At 25.6% G+C, this 15,356-nt stretch overlaps 1 protein-coding gene across 3 annotated transcripts in view; it reads right to left on the minus strand.

The window, feature by feature from the left end:
* The window catches only part of LOC136088947 (receptor-type tyrosine-protein phosphatase alpha-like), a 165,485-nt gene that overhangs the window by 60,914 nt on the left and 89,215 nt on the right, over positions 1–15,356 (minus strand). For all 3 annotated transcript variants that reach the window (XM_065814232.1, XM_065814231.1, XM_065814233.1), the window contains 2 exons: positions 10,894–11,044; positions 2,598–2,854 (listed from right to left, as the gene is read on the minus strand). In XM_065814232.1, coding sequence (XP_065670304.1) covers positions 2,598–2,854; positions 10,894–11,044 — 408 coding nt within the window. The remainder of the gene's footprint in view (positions 1–2,597; positions 2,855–10,893; positions 11,045–15,356) is intronic.

The raw sequence follows: 15,356 nt of genomic DNA on the forward strand, positions 1-15,356 counted from the left end.
ATATATATATATATATATATATATATATATATATATATATATATATATATATATATATATATATATATATATATATATACACACACACACACACTGTGAAAGCTGATGTTTTTGATTGGTCTGAGTCTCACAAGGCAGCAAACACAAACATACAAGTATTTAAAAACATAGGTTTAAATGGATTACCCCAATACTATTGAAAAAGTAGGAAAAACAACTATGGGTTAGAGCCATAAAATATATCACAAAAAATATAAATTATAACCTTTTTAATATCATACAACATTTCAGAGGTTCAGACCGATGCGCTAAATAATTCTTAAAGATATTTTTGAGCATAATGAACATCAAATCAAAATCTCCCATGTGCTGTATAGAAAGTTTACACCAAAAAAAAAGCTTATTCTTGTCTATGAACAAAAGATTGTTGAGCAGATGAATTTTATCAATAATATGAATTAATAAGTTATGGATTTTGAGGCTATATGGTTCAAGAACAAGGCTCTCAACAGCTTAAAAACCAAATGTTTGGGATAATTTTGTTCATCAGCTTCTAACATTGTGATTGTTTGTAAAACAATTTCATTTGACATGGGTATGAACATGCTTAAGTTTGGAGCTTATTTTTTTTTGCAAAGTTTTAAATAAAGGTAAAATTTGTTTTTTAAAAAACTTTTTATCAATTATATAAATTTAATGAAATTTTTGCCAAATCATTTTATAAAAATTTAAGCCCTCTACAAAAATGAATATTGGGTTGATCAGGTTCAGGTTAACTGTAAAAAAAATGAGACTCATTTTAGATTTTTCTTATCTTTCTTTAAGTTTAAAAAGATGCAGGAATTTTTTAACAAGTTTTAAATCCATTTAAATTAAATTAAATCTTTAACTTTTTATTATAATTAATATCAAATTAAAATGATGAGAAATGGCGATACAAAGGCCGTTTATAGTAGTTGTAAATTTGTTATAATTGTTTTAAAAAAAGTTTGTTTGTGAGTTTTAACAGTTTACTGGTGTATTTGATTATCCTGTTTGTGAAGAAGTTGTACCAGACATCAGACTTGTTTTGTTTTCTGGTTAGAGAGTTTGGTTGCCTTGTGCTATGGACAAATTTTTCTTTGAATGATTTTGAATAAAAGTTTATTTTAATTAGTCCATATTTAATTTTAAATTGTTGTATTTGGTTTCTTCTTACTTGTCTTCCAGTGTTGTCTTCCTTTCCTTGTATGTTTGTATGTTACAACTCACTTCTCATACTAGTTTAATTGGCCTTTTCTAGACTGCCCCAAATGCTTTGATATTTTTTTATTCTATTTGGATTCCATATGGAAGTACAATACTCCAGATGTGGTCTCACCATTGATGTGAAGAGCATTGTAAAAGTGGTGATGATAAAATATTGGAATGAGTTTTTAAGCTGACCCAATAAGCGACTCAACATTTGCTATTAAAGAGTTGATTTGGCGGTTCTATTTTAAGTCAGAGCTGAAAATCACTACCAATTCCTTGTCAAATTCTATTTTTGATAATCACTACCAAGTCCAAGGTGACCACATAAAATTTTTATAAGAAAAAGAGGATATTAGAGGAGATTTTGCGTTTAATTTAGAGGATTTTTTTTGTAAAACTACAAAATTTTGAATAATAATAGCGGATTTTTGAAGTTTTTTTTTATAGGTTTAACGCCCATGTTTCCACATAACTAAGGTTTGGACAAGGGTGAACAATGTCATTTTTTGTTAGATGGATTTGCTAAATTTATTTTTTACAATCCAATCCTCATTTCAGACATTTACTAGTTTTGCAGAATTTTGAACATTATACAACAATTAAATGATAAAAAAAAGAGGAGTTAAAGAGGAGATTTGATCATATTTTTAACTTTTTAGAGTATAATAGAGGATTTTAGAGGAACTTTTTGAAAAAAGAGAATTTTAGAGGAGTTGTGGCCACCCTGAAACTTTTGTCAAGTTTTACTTTCGATAATTGATGCCCATTTACCTGATAGTTAAACTTAATTTTATTTGCCAATGTGAATTACTTTAGATTTGCTCTCATTTAAAGACATTTCACACCATTTTGATATAAAGTTGATATCATTTTGCAAATTGATCATACCATTTTTGTCTTTGATGATTCCAATCAATTTTGTATCATCTACAAAAAGTTTTGAATTATATTTGATTTGTGATACCAAGTTGTTTATAAAATATACAAACAGTAATGGTCTGTGAACTGAGCCCTGAGGAACCCCACTAAGCACGTGAAACCAGTGTTTTCATCCTTTTAAGTGGTTTATTATACAGTTGAGCATCTTATTTACTATACTTTATGCTATCAATTTTCTTCAACAAAGTCCTGTGTGTATTTGATTTAATGCTTTGCAATGAATCAAGTACAAACAGGACTTTGTTTAAGAAAATCATTAAAATTGTGTTGTAGCATTCTTATAAAACAGTATAGTAGTCTTTAAAATTAAATTTACTGGAATTTTTATCAAAATTGTTAACATATAAATTTATAAATGTTAAAAAATGATATAAAAAATAAAATAACTTTATTAAGGTAAAAAAATGAAATATAAATGAACGAACCGTATCATTTTTCATTTTATACTTAACTATGCCATACGAAACTTGATATTCTGTTACCCATGAATCACTGTTAGAATCGCCTTGCACATTAATACCTGATACTGCAAAAACTTGATTTAACTCAATTATTATATATGGTTTACTATCATTAGATAAGGCACACCATGTAAATGGGCTATCAATATATGCATCCATTATTGTAAAGTTAACTTTTGAAGACATTTCAGCTAAAGCAGGAATAAATACATCACCACAACCTTAAAAAAAGACTAAATTTTTAAATATAAGTAATTATATGTATATGTATGTAATTAATAACTAATTTATTATAATAGTTACAGTTAATTAAAGTTTTTATTTAAAAAAACAAAAACAATAATTACATTGTGTCATATGTCGACAATAAAGTTGTACTTAAAAAATGCCATCACCTAGATATTTATTTAAAACTTAAAAATTTATAAAGTTCTAGGATGCATTTTTAGAAACAGAGAAGGGGGTTAAAATTAGGCAGTACAAATTTTAACTATGTATTATGTTTTGCTTGAATAGGTTATTTTTAAAACAACTTTTGGCATTTAATGTTTTAAAATTCAAATATTTTTTAACTTAATAATGAATTAAAATACTAATAACATCTCATTGCAGTCCAAGATAATATTGAAAAATTGGTACAGACATATGCATACTCTGGGTACATGAAAGAAATTAAAGCATATCCTTCTTTAATATGTGGAAATAATAAATTATAATGTACTAATAGTGATAATAGATAATAATGTACTGATAGTGATAATAGATAGTAATGTACATATAGTGATAATAAATTATAATGCAAAACTTATTTGTACATGCTTAAAGCCTTTTTAGGAGAGGCGTACGGTTTCAAGACTTAAATAGCACAAACAATTTTTTTAACAACTTGGCCATGATTTTTTTTGCATATTTTTTCAGTTTATGGTTTATTTATTTTAATTTTACATTTGTTTATTCAACATATTTTTTAAACGCTCTAATTATCAAAACATGCAAAGAGCCATGGCCAAGTTGTCAAAACAAAATATTAAATGTGTGATCATATAAGGCATGCGACCACAAACCTTTCCTAAGAAGGCTTGATTTTTACAAAAACAAAATGAATAACCAGATAGAGACAAAAGATAGAAAAGATTAGTTGAAATTTAAATACACCTGTAAGAATATAACATTAAAACATCTGCTAAAATATAAAGATGTATATCAAATGTCAATTCTGAATAATTAATGCTTAGATTGATTGGAGTTGGACCAATTCTAATTTTGATACAAATGAGATTGATCAGAGCTAAAACTAAAAGTTGATTTAGTCAAAGTATAACTTTTAATAAAAGGAATAACCTTTTTTTTGAAATAAATTGTAATAAAAATAATAAACTAATTTATACCATATCATTTAAATAATAAAGGAGCAAAACAATGAGAGAAGGGCTGCTCCAACAACAGGACAATCAATCTGAAATACATAGTAGAGAGTGTAATTAGGCATAAATAATGCTAACATGCTATGAATAAGATTAAACTTTTAAAAGTGTAAACTAAAAAAACTAGGTAATAGTTATAATACAATTGTTATTAATTGAGCAAACAAAAAATTAGAGATTGAAAATTTAAAACGAATGAAAAGATATAATGATTTTAAGATTTTTACTTAACTAAATCAACTTTTAGTTGAATATTAGGATGTCCATTGCCAATTAAATTGACTATTCAATTGATCAAAGTGGACTAATTTTAACATTCAACTAGTCAATTTTTAGTCGATTCAGTAGAAGTTAATACTAATAAACAGAGATTTATACTTTGTTCAAAAAAAAATGATTATAGAACAAATAAATTCAGTCGACTGATTTTATTTAGTCACCTGTGGACTCTGATGATAAGAGTTTGTCGTTCTGAAAACAACGAAGACAAAGAATAAATATATATTCAAGCAACTTCTAATAAATCTTGACCTTTAAGACAGAGTATCTAAACAACTGGATACACTGAAACAGATATTGCATAATCTTAGAGACCTAGTGGTTCAAAATGATTGTTAATATCTTACATGTTTTATAGATTTATAGTTTATTAATAGAGTTTAAAAAAGTTTATAACTACACCTTACCCAAAACATGGAAGGTCCATATCATGTTAGCCCACATGTTCCCTTTAGAGAAAAAAATTAATGGAGCTAAGCCACATTTGCAGAACAAACTGGATAAGTCATTTACTCTAAGTTTAGACACTTGGGTGAGATATAAAAGAGATGTATATCACATGGACCATGAAAAGAACTTGCATAAGGCAGTTTTAGACTTTTAATCAAGAAAAAAAGAACTGTATTTTGAAAACAATACTAATTAACTTTACAAATATTGTGTAATAATGATATCAAAATTTAGTTTAAATATAGATCTGTAAAAGTATTTAGCTTTATAGAATTTGTCGAAAAATTTTTTTTTCTGTCCACAAATTACTAAGAAATCAACATTGGATTGGATGCACACCTAATGAAAGCATTGGATGCATATCTTTACTTATTAGGATTTCCTAAGTAAATATTAGAAAAAAAAGAAAAAATATTTTCTAGCCAAAAAAAGCACCCTAAGATTTTGAAAAGGTCAAATTTTAAATTTGGAAATACCTATATGATGGCATTTTTTTTAGTTGGTTAAATTATGTCTAGTGGATCGATTTATGAGTAATTAAAATGTGATTTGTTGTACAATGGTCTTCATAAGTCATTTTGGTCATTTAGGATGAAAAGTTGATTACTTGGAAAATCTTATGACAAAATGTTTAGAAGTAATATACAAACAAAATTATAAAAAGCACAAATTGTTTGGTGTACATAACTATGAGAAAATCATTTAAAAGAAGGTCATATTATATTGTATCGTAAAATAAAACAGAATCTGTATATTGTATAAAACAACATCATCTGTAGATATATAGATATATGTATAATATATACACTATATTAATACTATATGATATAATCTGTAATTCTAAATGGTATAATATAATGTACAAGACAATGTAAAAATTATAGTAAACTATATGTATAAATTACAAGTAAATAAAATCAAAACTTGATGACTTGAGTACTCCACTACTGCTTTTCTGAGAAGTTTTTCTGTGGTTAAATCACATAATGTAAATTATGATGTAATTCCTCTTTTAGAGGAATTATATCAAGTTTGTACATTTTACCAATCTTAACCGGAATACATAAATGTATAATATTCTTGTAAAGTTACATGGAACATTTTTTGGAAACATTTTCAGCCAGGTTTTTATACAAGTTTAATATATATTAAACTTGTATATTTAAGGGTCTCAGTTCTTTAAGATTATTTTTTATTGCCATTGCAAAATAAACAGGAATAATTTACCCCATCTCCTGAAAAACCCACAATTATGTTAAGTTATTTAAAATTTGCTACAAGATAGAACTTTAAATCGTTCAAATTTGTTTTCTCCATAAAAAATTTGAAGATTGTTTTGGTTTTAGCTAACATTTTTGGCAAAAACCGATAACAGAACTTTGTTAATAACAGCAGCAGTCTCTGCTTTTTTAATGTAAAATTAACTTCTCAATTAAAAACATTCATTATGATCCTTGGCAGGCCTAGTTAAGAAGAGTTACGCAGCTCGTATTTTACCTGCAAAAAGGCGATTTGCCAACGCATTAAGCAGTTTTGCATAACGCAAGAACTTTTTCTTTTAGAATATTTAAATTATCTTTTGATATCATTTATGTGATGTTTATTCAGAAGAAATAAAGTTGTAAGTAAAAGCATTTAACCGCAATTGTAAACTAATAGATTTTTTTGTTAAAGAAACAGTTTGTTTAATAATTTTTTTGTTGTTGTTAAAAATTAGTTGAAGAAAATAAAGTGTTTTAAGTTTTATTTTAAGGAATTAAATATATAAATTCCTTTTAAATATATAAATTATTTTTTGTCATAATAGTTTAAAAAATGCACGATTTATTTGATGTAAATATTTTAAAATAAGATATTTTGTTTATTGTCAATTCAATAACGTAAAGTTTTAATGACGTTCATTTAATTTATGAAAATAAATCATGAATATGTTAACCAAAAATTAACTGTAAAAGTAACAATATAGAAAATAAACAAACATTATGTTACGTTTTATGAAAAAAACATTTATTTCAAAACAAAGTTTAGTTTCTTTTTGAAAAAAAATTACAAAAATGATTTTTTAATAGGAACTTGGATTTTATTTGTAACTTTTGTTATAGTGAGAAAAAAAAACTGTCTGTATGATTTTGAACGCATTAATAAAAAAACTTTAATTACAATGCAGTACTTGAAAAGACGCGAGTGACGCAATAAAACTTACAATACAAAATATATTTGCTGAGTTGAGTTACTTTGAAATGCATTTTCGTTACGCAGCGAAATCTCTTAACAAGGCCTGCCTTGGCTACTATCTATTCCCACACAGATAATAACTTTATCAATTTTTGTCGCCTAGTAGTGCAAACATGATCAGCTAGAGATATTTAACATATACTTTAATTATAGTTTAAATAGTTTTATTTGCACAAACTTTTTTCTTTGACTATTTTTTCCAATGTATAGTCAAGATAACTAGAGCTTGTGAAAAAATCTTAACTTTTCGAAAGAACTAGATTCCACTCATAATCTATCCAAATGTTTACACATTTAGTTGCTAGATTCCAACAGTACAATGTTGGAATGTAGAAATGTCATGCTTTTTTTTAATATTATAGAATACCTAGATTATAACAGTTTTCTGGCTGTTTTCTAATCTGTAGACTCAAAGAACTGAAAAAATTAAAATTTTTTAAGTAATAAACTTTTTTTTGTGTACAACCTAAACAACCTAGATTTGACTAGTGTCTGAATATCAATACTTCTATTTTATAAATAATATGGACCCTTTAAAAAAGATCTTTATACAAAATTTGAAAAAACAAACTTATGTTATTTTTATTTTTTGATTTACATATTAAAAACTCATTTGCAGCCAAAATACACAAAATATCTTTTTGATCTGAGATATTAATTGATATATTATTAACTGCTGTTATCAACATTTATAAATACGAATAAAAAATCAAACAAATAACGAAAATATAAAAATGTCTAGTCTTCTCATTAAATCTAAAAAATCTATTCTATTTGTCAACAAATTAAAAAAAAAAAATTATTAATGATATATTCTTATCAGCACCATTTAATCATTAATTACTCAAAAATTACTTAACAAATTTTAAAATTTTTTTGCACACAGAAACTTCTGCTTTGTTATTTGATTGTAAAGGTAATAAATATTGGTTATCATTGTTATCTGATTAAATGAGTAAACAAATACTTAATCGAAAAAAGATTTAAATATTTATATTCCATGTTAATTGCAGAAAGGTAATACAAGAAAATTTAAATGCAGCCAAGCTTTGATGAAAAAAAGTACTTAGATCTCAAAAACATAAAGCATATCATAAAAAAAAACAAACTCCAAAGCGAACCATTGATGAAAAAAATAAGCAAAAGAAATTTAAAAACTTTAAAACTTGCATACAAAAAAATACTTAAAGAAACACCTTTTAACATTTATTAAAAAGCATGATACTCCTACAATATTTTGGCCTGATTTGGCTACAATACAGCCAAGAAGGTATGAATAAAATGGCATTAAATATGTGGTTAAGAAAGCAAATTCTACTAATTGTTCTACGCACCAAGTTATTGAAAGTTATTAGACAAATATAAAAGGAATCTTATTAAAAAGCAAGAAATAGAACTTCAGATAATAAAAGATTCTAAGAAAAAATGAATAGCAGCTACAAAAACTTTGAAAAAAAGAGTAAACAAGATCCAGCAGATGATGTCAAGTACTAGCAAAAACATTCAATTTCTATCTAAGAATCCAATTAAAAATATTTTAAAAATCTTTAAACATTATTACTAATTCAATTAGTTTCATTGTGTCAAAAAAATACAAAAACCTGTTAAGTAGTTGTCAAGTAATCACAATTAAAGGGTGCATTTTATTGTTTTTAACTGATAAACTGATTTAAGATTTTATTAATTTATAATATGCTAAGTGAGCTAAGCTAAGCATAACACCATTAAATTAAACAAACAATAAACTAGTAAGTAAGAAGTAAATTTAAAACAAAACAATAAATTAAACAAAAAAAGTGTATTAAGTATAACAACAAAAATTTATTTAAAGTTAAAATGTTCCAAAGGTAGTAATTGCAAATGAAAAAGAGCTCCATTCATTACTTTGCCACCCTTTATACCATAATATAAAATCTTGATTCTTAAAACAATTTGTAATCATAATAAATATTTTATAAAAATTAGAAATTGGAGTGAAAAATAAATAAAAATAAATACATATACTAACTTTTATAATAGTCTTAAGAAAGAAAATAACAAAGCACGGTAGCTCATTAAAGAAAGAAAATAACAAAGCACTGTAGCTTGTTAAAGAAAAAAAATAACAAAGCACTGTAGCTTATTAAAGAAAAAAACAAAGCACTGTAGCTTATTAGAATATCTGCTTCTAAAGATGATTATACTTGCTGGAGTTGTAGACTCAATTATTTTAGATCTATTTATATCATTGCTTTAATTTTTTTTCTACAAGTTCAAAATTCACAAAACCTATTAGTATTAAAATAACATTTATTTCTACAATTTGAATTATTATACCAATTCGATTGAAATTATTCTATGTATAATAATTATAATTACAATAATTTGTTTTATAAAAAATATCAAAAAATATCATAATACCGAAAATTTTTAAAAAAATGTACTCATAATTTAAACTTTTTTTTTCCCAGTGTTTTATTGAAATACTTTAAACCGCTGTTTGTTGTTTAAGAAAGATTTGAAGTTGTTTGTATTTAAGTCAATATTTTCCCTAATATCAAAATGAATGTTTTATATGTTAAAATTTATTTTAAAATACTATTAACTTGATTGAAAACAAAATTTCTGAAAATATTTATATAGAAATCTTTCATTAACTTATTTGACTTGAAACACATACATTTCTCCATTGTTATTTCAATTATGCTAACAATTCTTAGTGCAGCATCAACATAAATAAATTTGAAAAAATTTCAAAACTAGAGTAATATCTAAAATACTTAAAATAATCTACAATTAGAATAATATCACACTATCTCTCACATTCACAATAAATGTTTAATAATCTAAAATTTCTGATTGCCTATCAAATAAATATCTAATGCCTTATGTCCAAAATTAATATAGTAACAATCCCAAATATCTTCAAATCATTCATAAATTTGTTCATAAATTCATACCGTTCATAAATAACCTCAAATGGTAATAAAAAACCTGGTGGCTTTATAATAAGTTTTAGCTCAAAATAGTTTTTATTTGAATATCTTGTGCTTATGCTGAACTTTTTTAAAAATTTTAAATTTCATTTAGATAAAATATTTTAACATATAATATATTTTATATAAAATATTTTGACCATATCTTTTTGTATGACTTCATCATACAAAAAGATATGGTCTAATAAAAAATAGGAAAAGATGTGATATGCTTTGAGGACATTTCAATTTGCAAAAAATCTAATAATTTATTAATCTAATAATTATATACCACTAGTAAAATTATCTAGTTATTACCAACTAAAGCTTTTTTATTTTTATTTTCACATTTATTTCATAAAAAATTCTTTAAAATCCTTTAGCTAATTATTTTTGATTAAGCTAAATTGGGTAGTAATTAATTTTAATTAAGATCTAAATAAAAATATACAAAATTATTAAATAAAATAAAATATATGAAGTATATTGATTAAAAGCAGTTTTCTGACTAAAACTTGCTAATCTGACTAAGAGCTGAATAAAAAAGTTGATTATTTTTGCTAAGTTCTGAATTAAACTCATTATTCTGATTAAGTGCAGACTATAAATCCAAGTATTACTACTAATTTATGAGCAAAACTAACTAACATAAATAAGTTCCTAGAGAGCGAGTAACTAAATAGATTTTACAAACACATTTTATTAAGTACTTAATAAATTTAATTATTTTTCTCTGGGATACATATTTCAAATTTACATTGCAATATTAAAGCTTTATGAGTTTTTTTATTTGTTAAAAAAAACTTAATTTACTTTAAATTATCATTTAAAACACAAATCAAATTCAAATTAAAGGAATAATGATTTCTTTTGATAAAAAAATAAAAAGATATTGATTAAATAAAAACAAATTCTTACTTAAACGCTTTCCATAAACTTCAACAGCCATATAGCTAGTGTCAGTATTAGATTTAGCTTTTCTAACAATTTTAATCTGACTGCCAACTTTTGTAGTATTTAAAATCGATAATACAGGAGAATAACCTAACTTAGAGCTACCAGGATACTCCTAAAAAATAAATTATTAAAACATAACTAGTTTACAAAATAAAAATTTCCACATTTGTACAAGATAAAATATTTTGTTAAGTAATAATAAAATATGCACTAATCTACTTAAAAAACGTATTCAACAAACACCGAAGTTAAAAATATGGTTATAGTTACATTAGTTTTTCTATATATTAATTATATACATATATATATATTATTTATATATTAACTATATATATATATATACATATTAACAATATGAACAAATTTTAATTAATTGATTAAGTGTTATATACAATATTTTTAAATTGTAATGTAGTCATTTTAAAATAGAAATGAAATTAGTTAAAAAATAATTAAAATAGTTGTAACTTATTCATGTCGTAATAAAAAGTAAAGAAAAAATCTTTTAAAGATTAAACAAAATTTAATAAAAGTTAAATAAAAAACATTTGTTTAAAAGGTTTAAAAAAATTATAGAGGCTACAAGCCTCTACAAGGCTACAAGCAACCACTACAACGCTGCAAGCAACCACTATTAGATTTGAAAGTTACTGAAAGAGAAAAGATGAAGTTTATAGAGTAAGATAACAATTGACAGACGACTTAAAATATTGCAAATTATATGAATCAGGAAAGCAAGATGAAGGAAGAGAATTCTAAAGAACTGATGTTTGAGGGAAAAAACTGATCAAATGAGAATTTTTAGAACACTTAGGAACAGTTACAGTAAAAGGATAAGAATTGTGCTATCTACTAAAGATCATGAGAACGATCTTTAGTAGATAGCACAAGAGACGCTAGCTCTTTAGAGCAGCACCCATTAACATACTTTTAATTAAAGAGAAAGAGAAGAGAAGCAACATTATGACAATGTAATAATGTTGGAGGTTGGTTGCAAGAGCAGGTCCAACTATGTTTACAATGTGTTTTTGCACCTTGTCTAAAAGAGAGAGGGCAACATTCGAAGATTTGCTTCAGATATGGCAACAGTATTCCATACAAAGATAGATTTGAGATTTATAGAGATAACAAATAAAATCCAAGATAAGAAAGCAGCGAGCATGATAAAGAGATGCAACCTTAGCAGATGCTAATTTTGCAATCAATTTGATATATGGTTTTCAAGAAAGATCGAAAGTAAGAGTTATCAAGACAAAAATAAATGGTAGTATCAGCAGCAAACAATGTCACCTCAGGTATGAGAAGTTCTGGGAGATCGTTAATGTAAATTAAAAAAAGTATAAGGCCAAGAACCTTGAGGAACCTCTAAAGTTACAGAATATGAAGAAGAGTACTGTCCATCAAAGACAACTTTAGTACTACGATTGGTAAGGAAGGATTCAATAATCTCTTAAAGAAGTTATCTTATACACTGTAAGAGGAGAGCTTTTGAAGAAGACCAGGATGCCAAACTTTATCAAAGGCTTAAGAAATGTTGAGAGTAAATAACTTAGCCTCCACATCTATCTAATACACAATAAAACCGATCAGTTATTACCGTTAACAACCAACCAGTAGAGCAAGAAGATCGAAATCCATATTGATGATCAGAAAGTAAGTTATTAGAATCAAGATAAGAGATTAAGTAAATGTTAATTAAAAACTCAAAAACCTAGCTTATGATATTTGGAAGATTAATAGGATGGTAGTTAGACAAGTCAGATCGCTCTCTAGAATTTTTGAAAATAGGGATAACAGATGCTGCCTTCAAGCAGGCTGGAAAAACAATTCAGCCATGTCTTTGACAAGGCTGAATTGTTTTTCCAGCCTGACAAAATCTGATCCATACAAGGTGCGGTGACAAAATCTGATCCATACAAGAGAGGTGGAATAACAGATTTTGCCTTATTATTAATACTGTTAAAGATTCTCCGCTATTCTCAGATTGACCTGAAAATAGCAGGCTTTGGCGTTAGACAAAAAATATTTTACAATGGTTTCTAGCAAAAGTAAACAGATGTCTGATTTCTGGATAGCTGTTTTGCTGATAGATATGAAAGTAATGGTTACGATAGGAAATTGAAGCACAATTGGAAAATCATGGAAAAGAGTGAGGTTTGACTTGGAAAAAGGATATAAAAAACTCTATTCCAGAAGTTACATAAGAAGCACATTTGTCAACAGGACAAAATATTTCTACCCAAGGAGAGTACTTACAACTGACCCAGTCAGCTTTAAGATAGTTGTAAGAAGTACAATGATTGCATTATCAACTCTATCTATAGGTTTACTCCATTCTTTTTATGTGTCAGTAGAAGTTATTTGTTCATCTAAATTAGTACCAGGACCTGCAAAGTTCATTCCTGGTAAATGCATTTCACCTGGAAACTTTGACCATGGTAGTTTTATTTTACTTGTTGCTGAGTTAATCGAACTCACTAAATCTCCTCCTGTTTTTGATGATACAAATTGAGTTTTTGTTTTTCCGCAAATAGTGCAAGTTCCACGTTGCATATTTCTATTGTTTTTACTCACAACATTTTGCAAGTTTAGTGTATTTGTTTTGTTTCTACATTTATCGCAGTACATTTTTATATATAGAAAAAAATGTATAGCATTTTTAGATATAAAAATGAAAATCTTGATTATATAAAAATGGATATTATAGATTTGTCATGGAATGCAAATAACAATAAGAGAAATAATAATAAGTTGTTTCCTAAGAGTTTAAGAGGAATTATTGTTGGAAAGTCGGATTGTGGAAAGACTACTTTATTATTGAATTTACTTTTGAGACCTGGTTGGTTAGACTATAATAATTTACAAGTTTTTGGAAAATCTCTTTTTCAATTAGAATACAAAATATTAAAACAATCTTTTGAAAAAAAATTACCAAAAGAAATTATTCTTGAACTATTCAAGTTACAATACAAAATAAAAAAATTAAATGCAAACCCTGAGCTTATAATTAAAGACATTTCAAAAAATTTAAATGAGAAAACAGATATGGAGTGCAAGTTTTTTGAAACAGCTGAAGATGTGCCAGATCCTGAAGATCTTGATATTCATAAGAATAATTTGATGATATTTGATGATTTACAATTAACAAAACCAAGTAAGTGTGAAAAAAATTATATAAGAGGAAGACATAGTAATGTAGATTGTTTCTATCTTGCACAAAAAACTATTTTATGTTACCTTGGCAAACTATACAAGAAAATACAAATTTTATTTGTTTATTTCCACAAGATTCAAAGAAATTAAATCATATTTATAATGATCATGTTTCTCATGATATGCCAAAAGATGAATTTAAAAATATTTGTAAGAAAGCTTGGTCAGAGCCTCATGGATTTGTTATTATAGATCTATTTCTAAAAAAGATTATAGAAAATATAGAAGTGGTTTAAATAATTTTTATACTCCATGTGAATTTTCTAAAAAATAATTTTTTTCTTGTATATAAAAAAAATGTAATATTAAATGAGAAAAGTAGTCATATATAAAATTAATTTTGCTCCTATTATACAACTAAGTGAAAAAAATTAAGATAAAGATAATGAAATGCCATTAGTTGGTTTTTGAAACATTCTACAGTTTTCCAAATGTTGATTCTTCAAATAACAATTTTAGATATAGTTCAGATAATGGAGCAACTTGGATAGATATAACATTCCAAAAGGTAGTTATGAGATTGATGATATAAATAAATATATTGTGGAAAAAATTACTGAAAATAGTAAAATTATTAATGGAGTTGAAACTAGTATTATATCTTCCGCAGATAACACGTTGAAAACAACTTTAAATATTGAAGCTGGTTATAAAGTTGATTTTACACCTAATAATTCAATTAGACTTATTCTTGGTTTTAACAGTCAAGTATATTCAACGGGATCTCATGAATCAGATAATATCATAAACATATTAAGTATTAATAGTATAAATGTAACAAATGATATAATAGAATCATCATATGTAAATCGACCAACAGAAATCGTTATATATTCATTTTTCCCAAGTGCAGGTCCTGGATACAAAATTATCCAAGAACCGTTAAACTTAATTTACTTACCAAACACTAAAAACAATTTTAAAAATGGAAACTAAATTGGTTGATCACGATGGGAATCTGATGAATTTACGAGGAGAAAAATTTGATTTCATAAAAGAGAAAAGAAATAAGAGGAAAAAAAAAAAATCTTACTATAACAAAATGAGTAAATATACTAATATTAAAGTAAATATTTCACAAAGGCAATTGGGAAAAATTAAAAAAGCAATTGATGAAGATGGTTATGGAGCTAGTATTATTATCGCATTCAGATCTTAATGGTAAGCATGTGTTAGCAGTAACAAAAAGACAATAGAATAAAATTGCAAAA

Source organism: Hydra vulgaris, chromosome 12 (assembly GCF_038396675.1).
Source record: "Hydra vulgaris chromosome 12, alternate assembly HydraT2T_AEP".
Lineage (NCBI taxonomy): Eukaryota > Metazoa > Cnidaria > Hydrozoa > Anthoathecata > Hydridae > Hydra > Hydra vulgaris.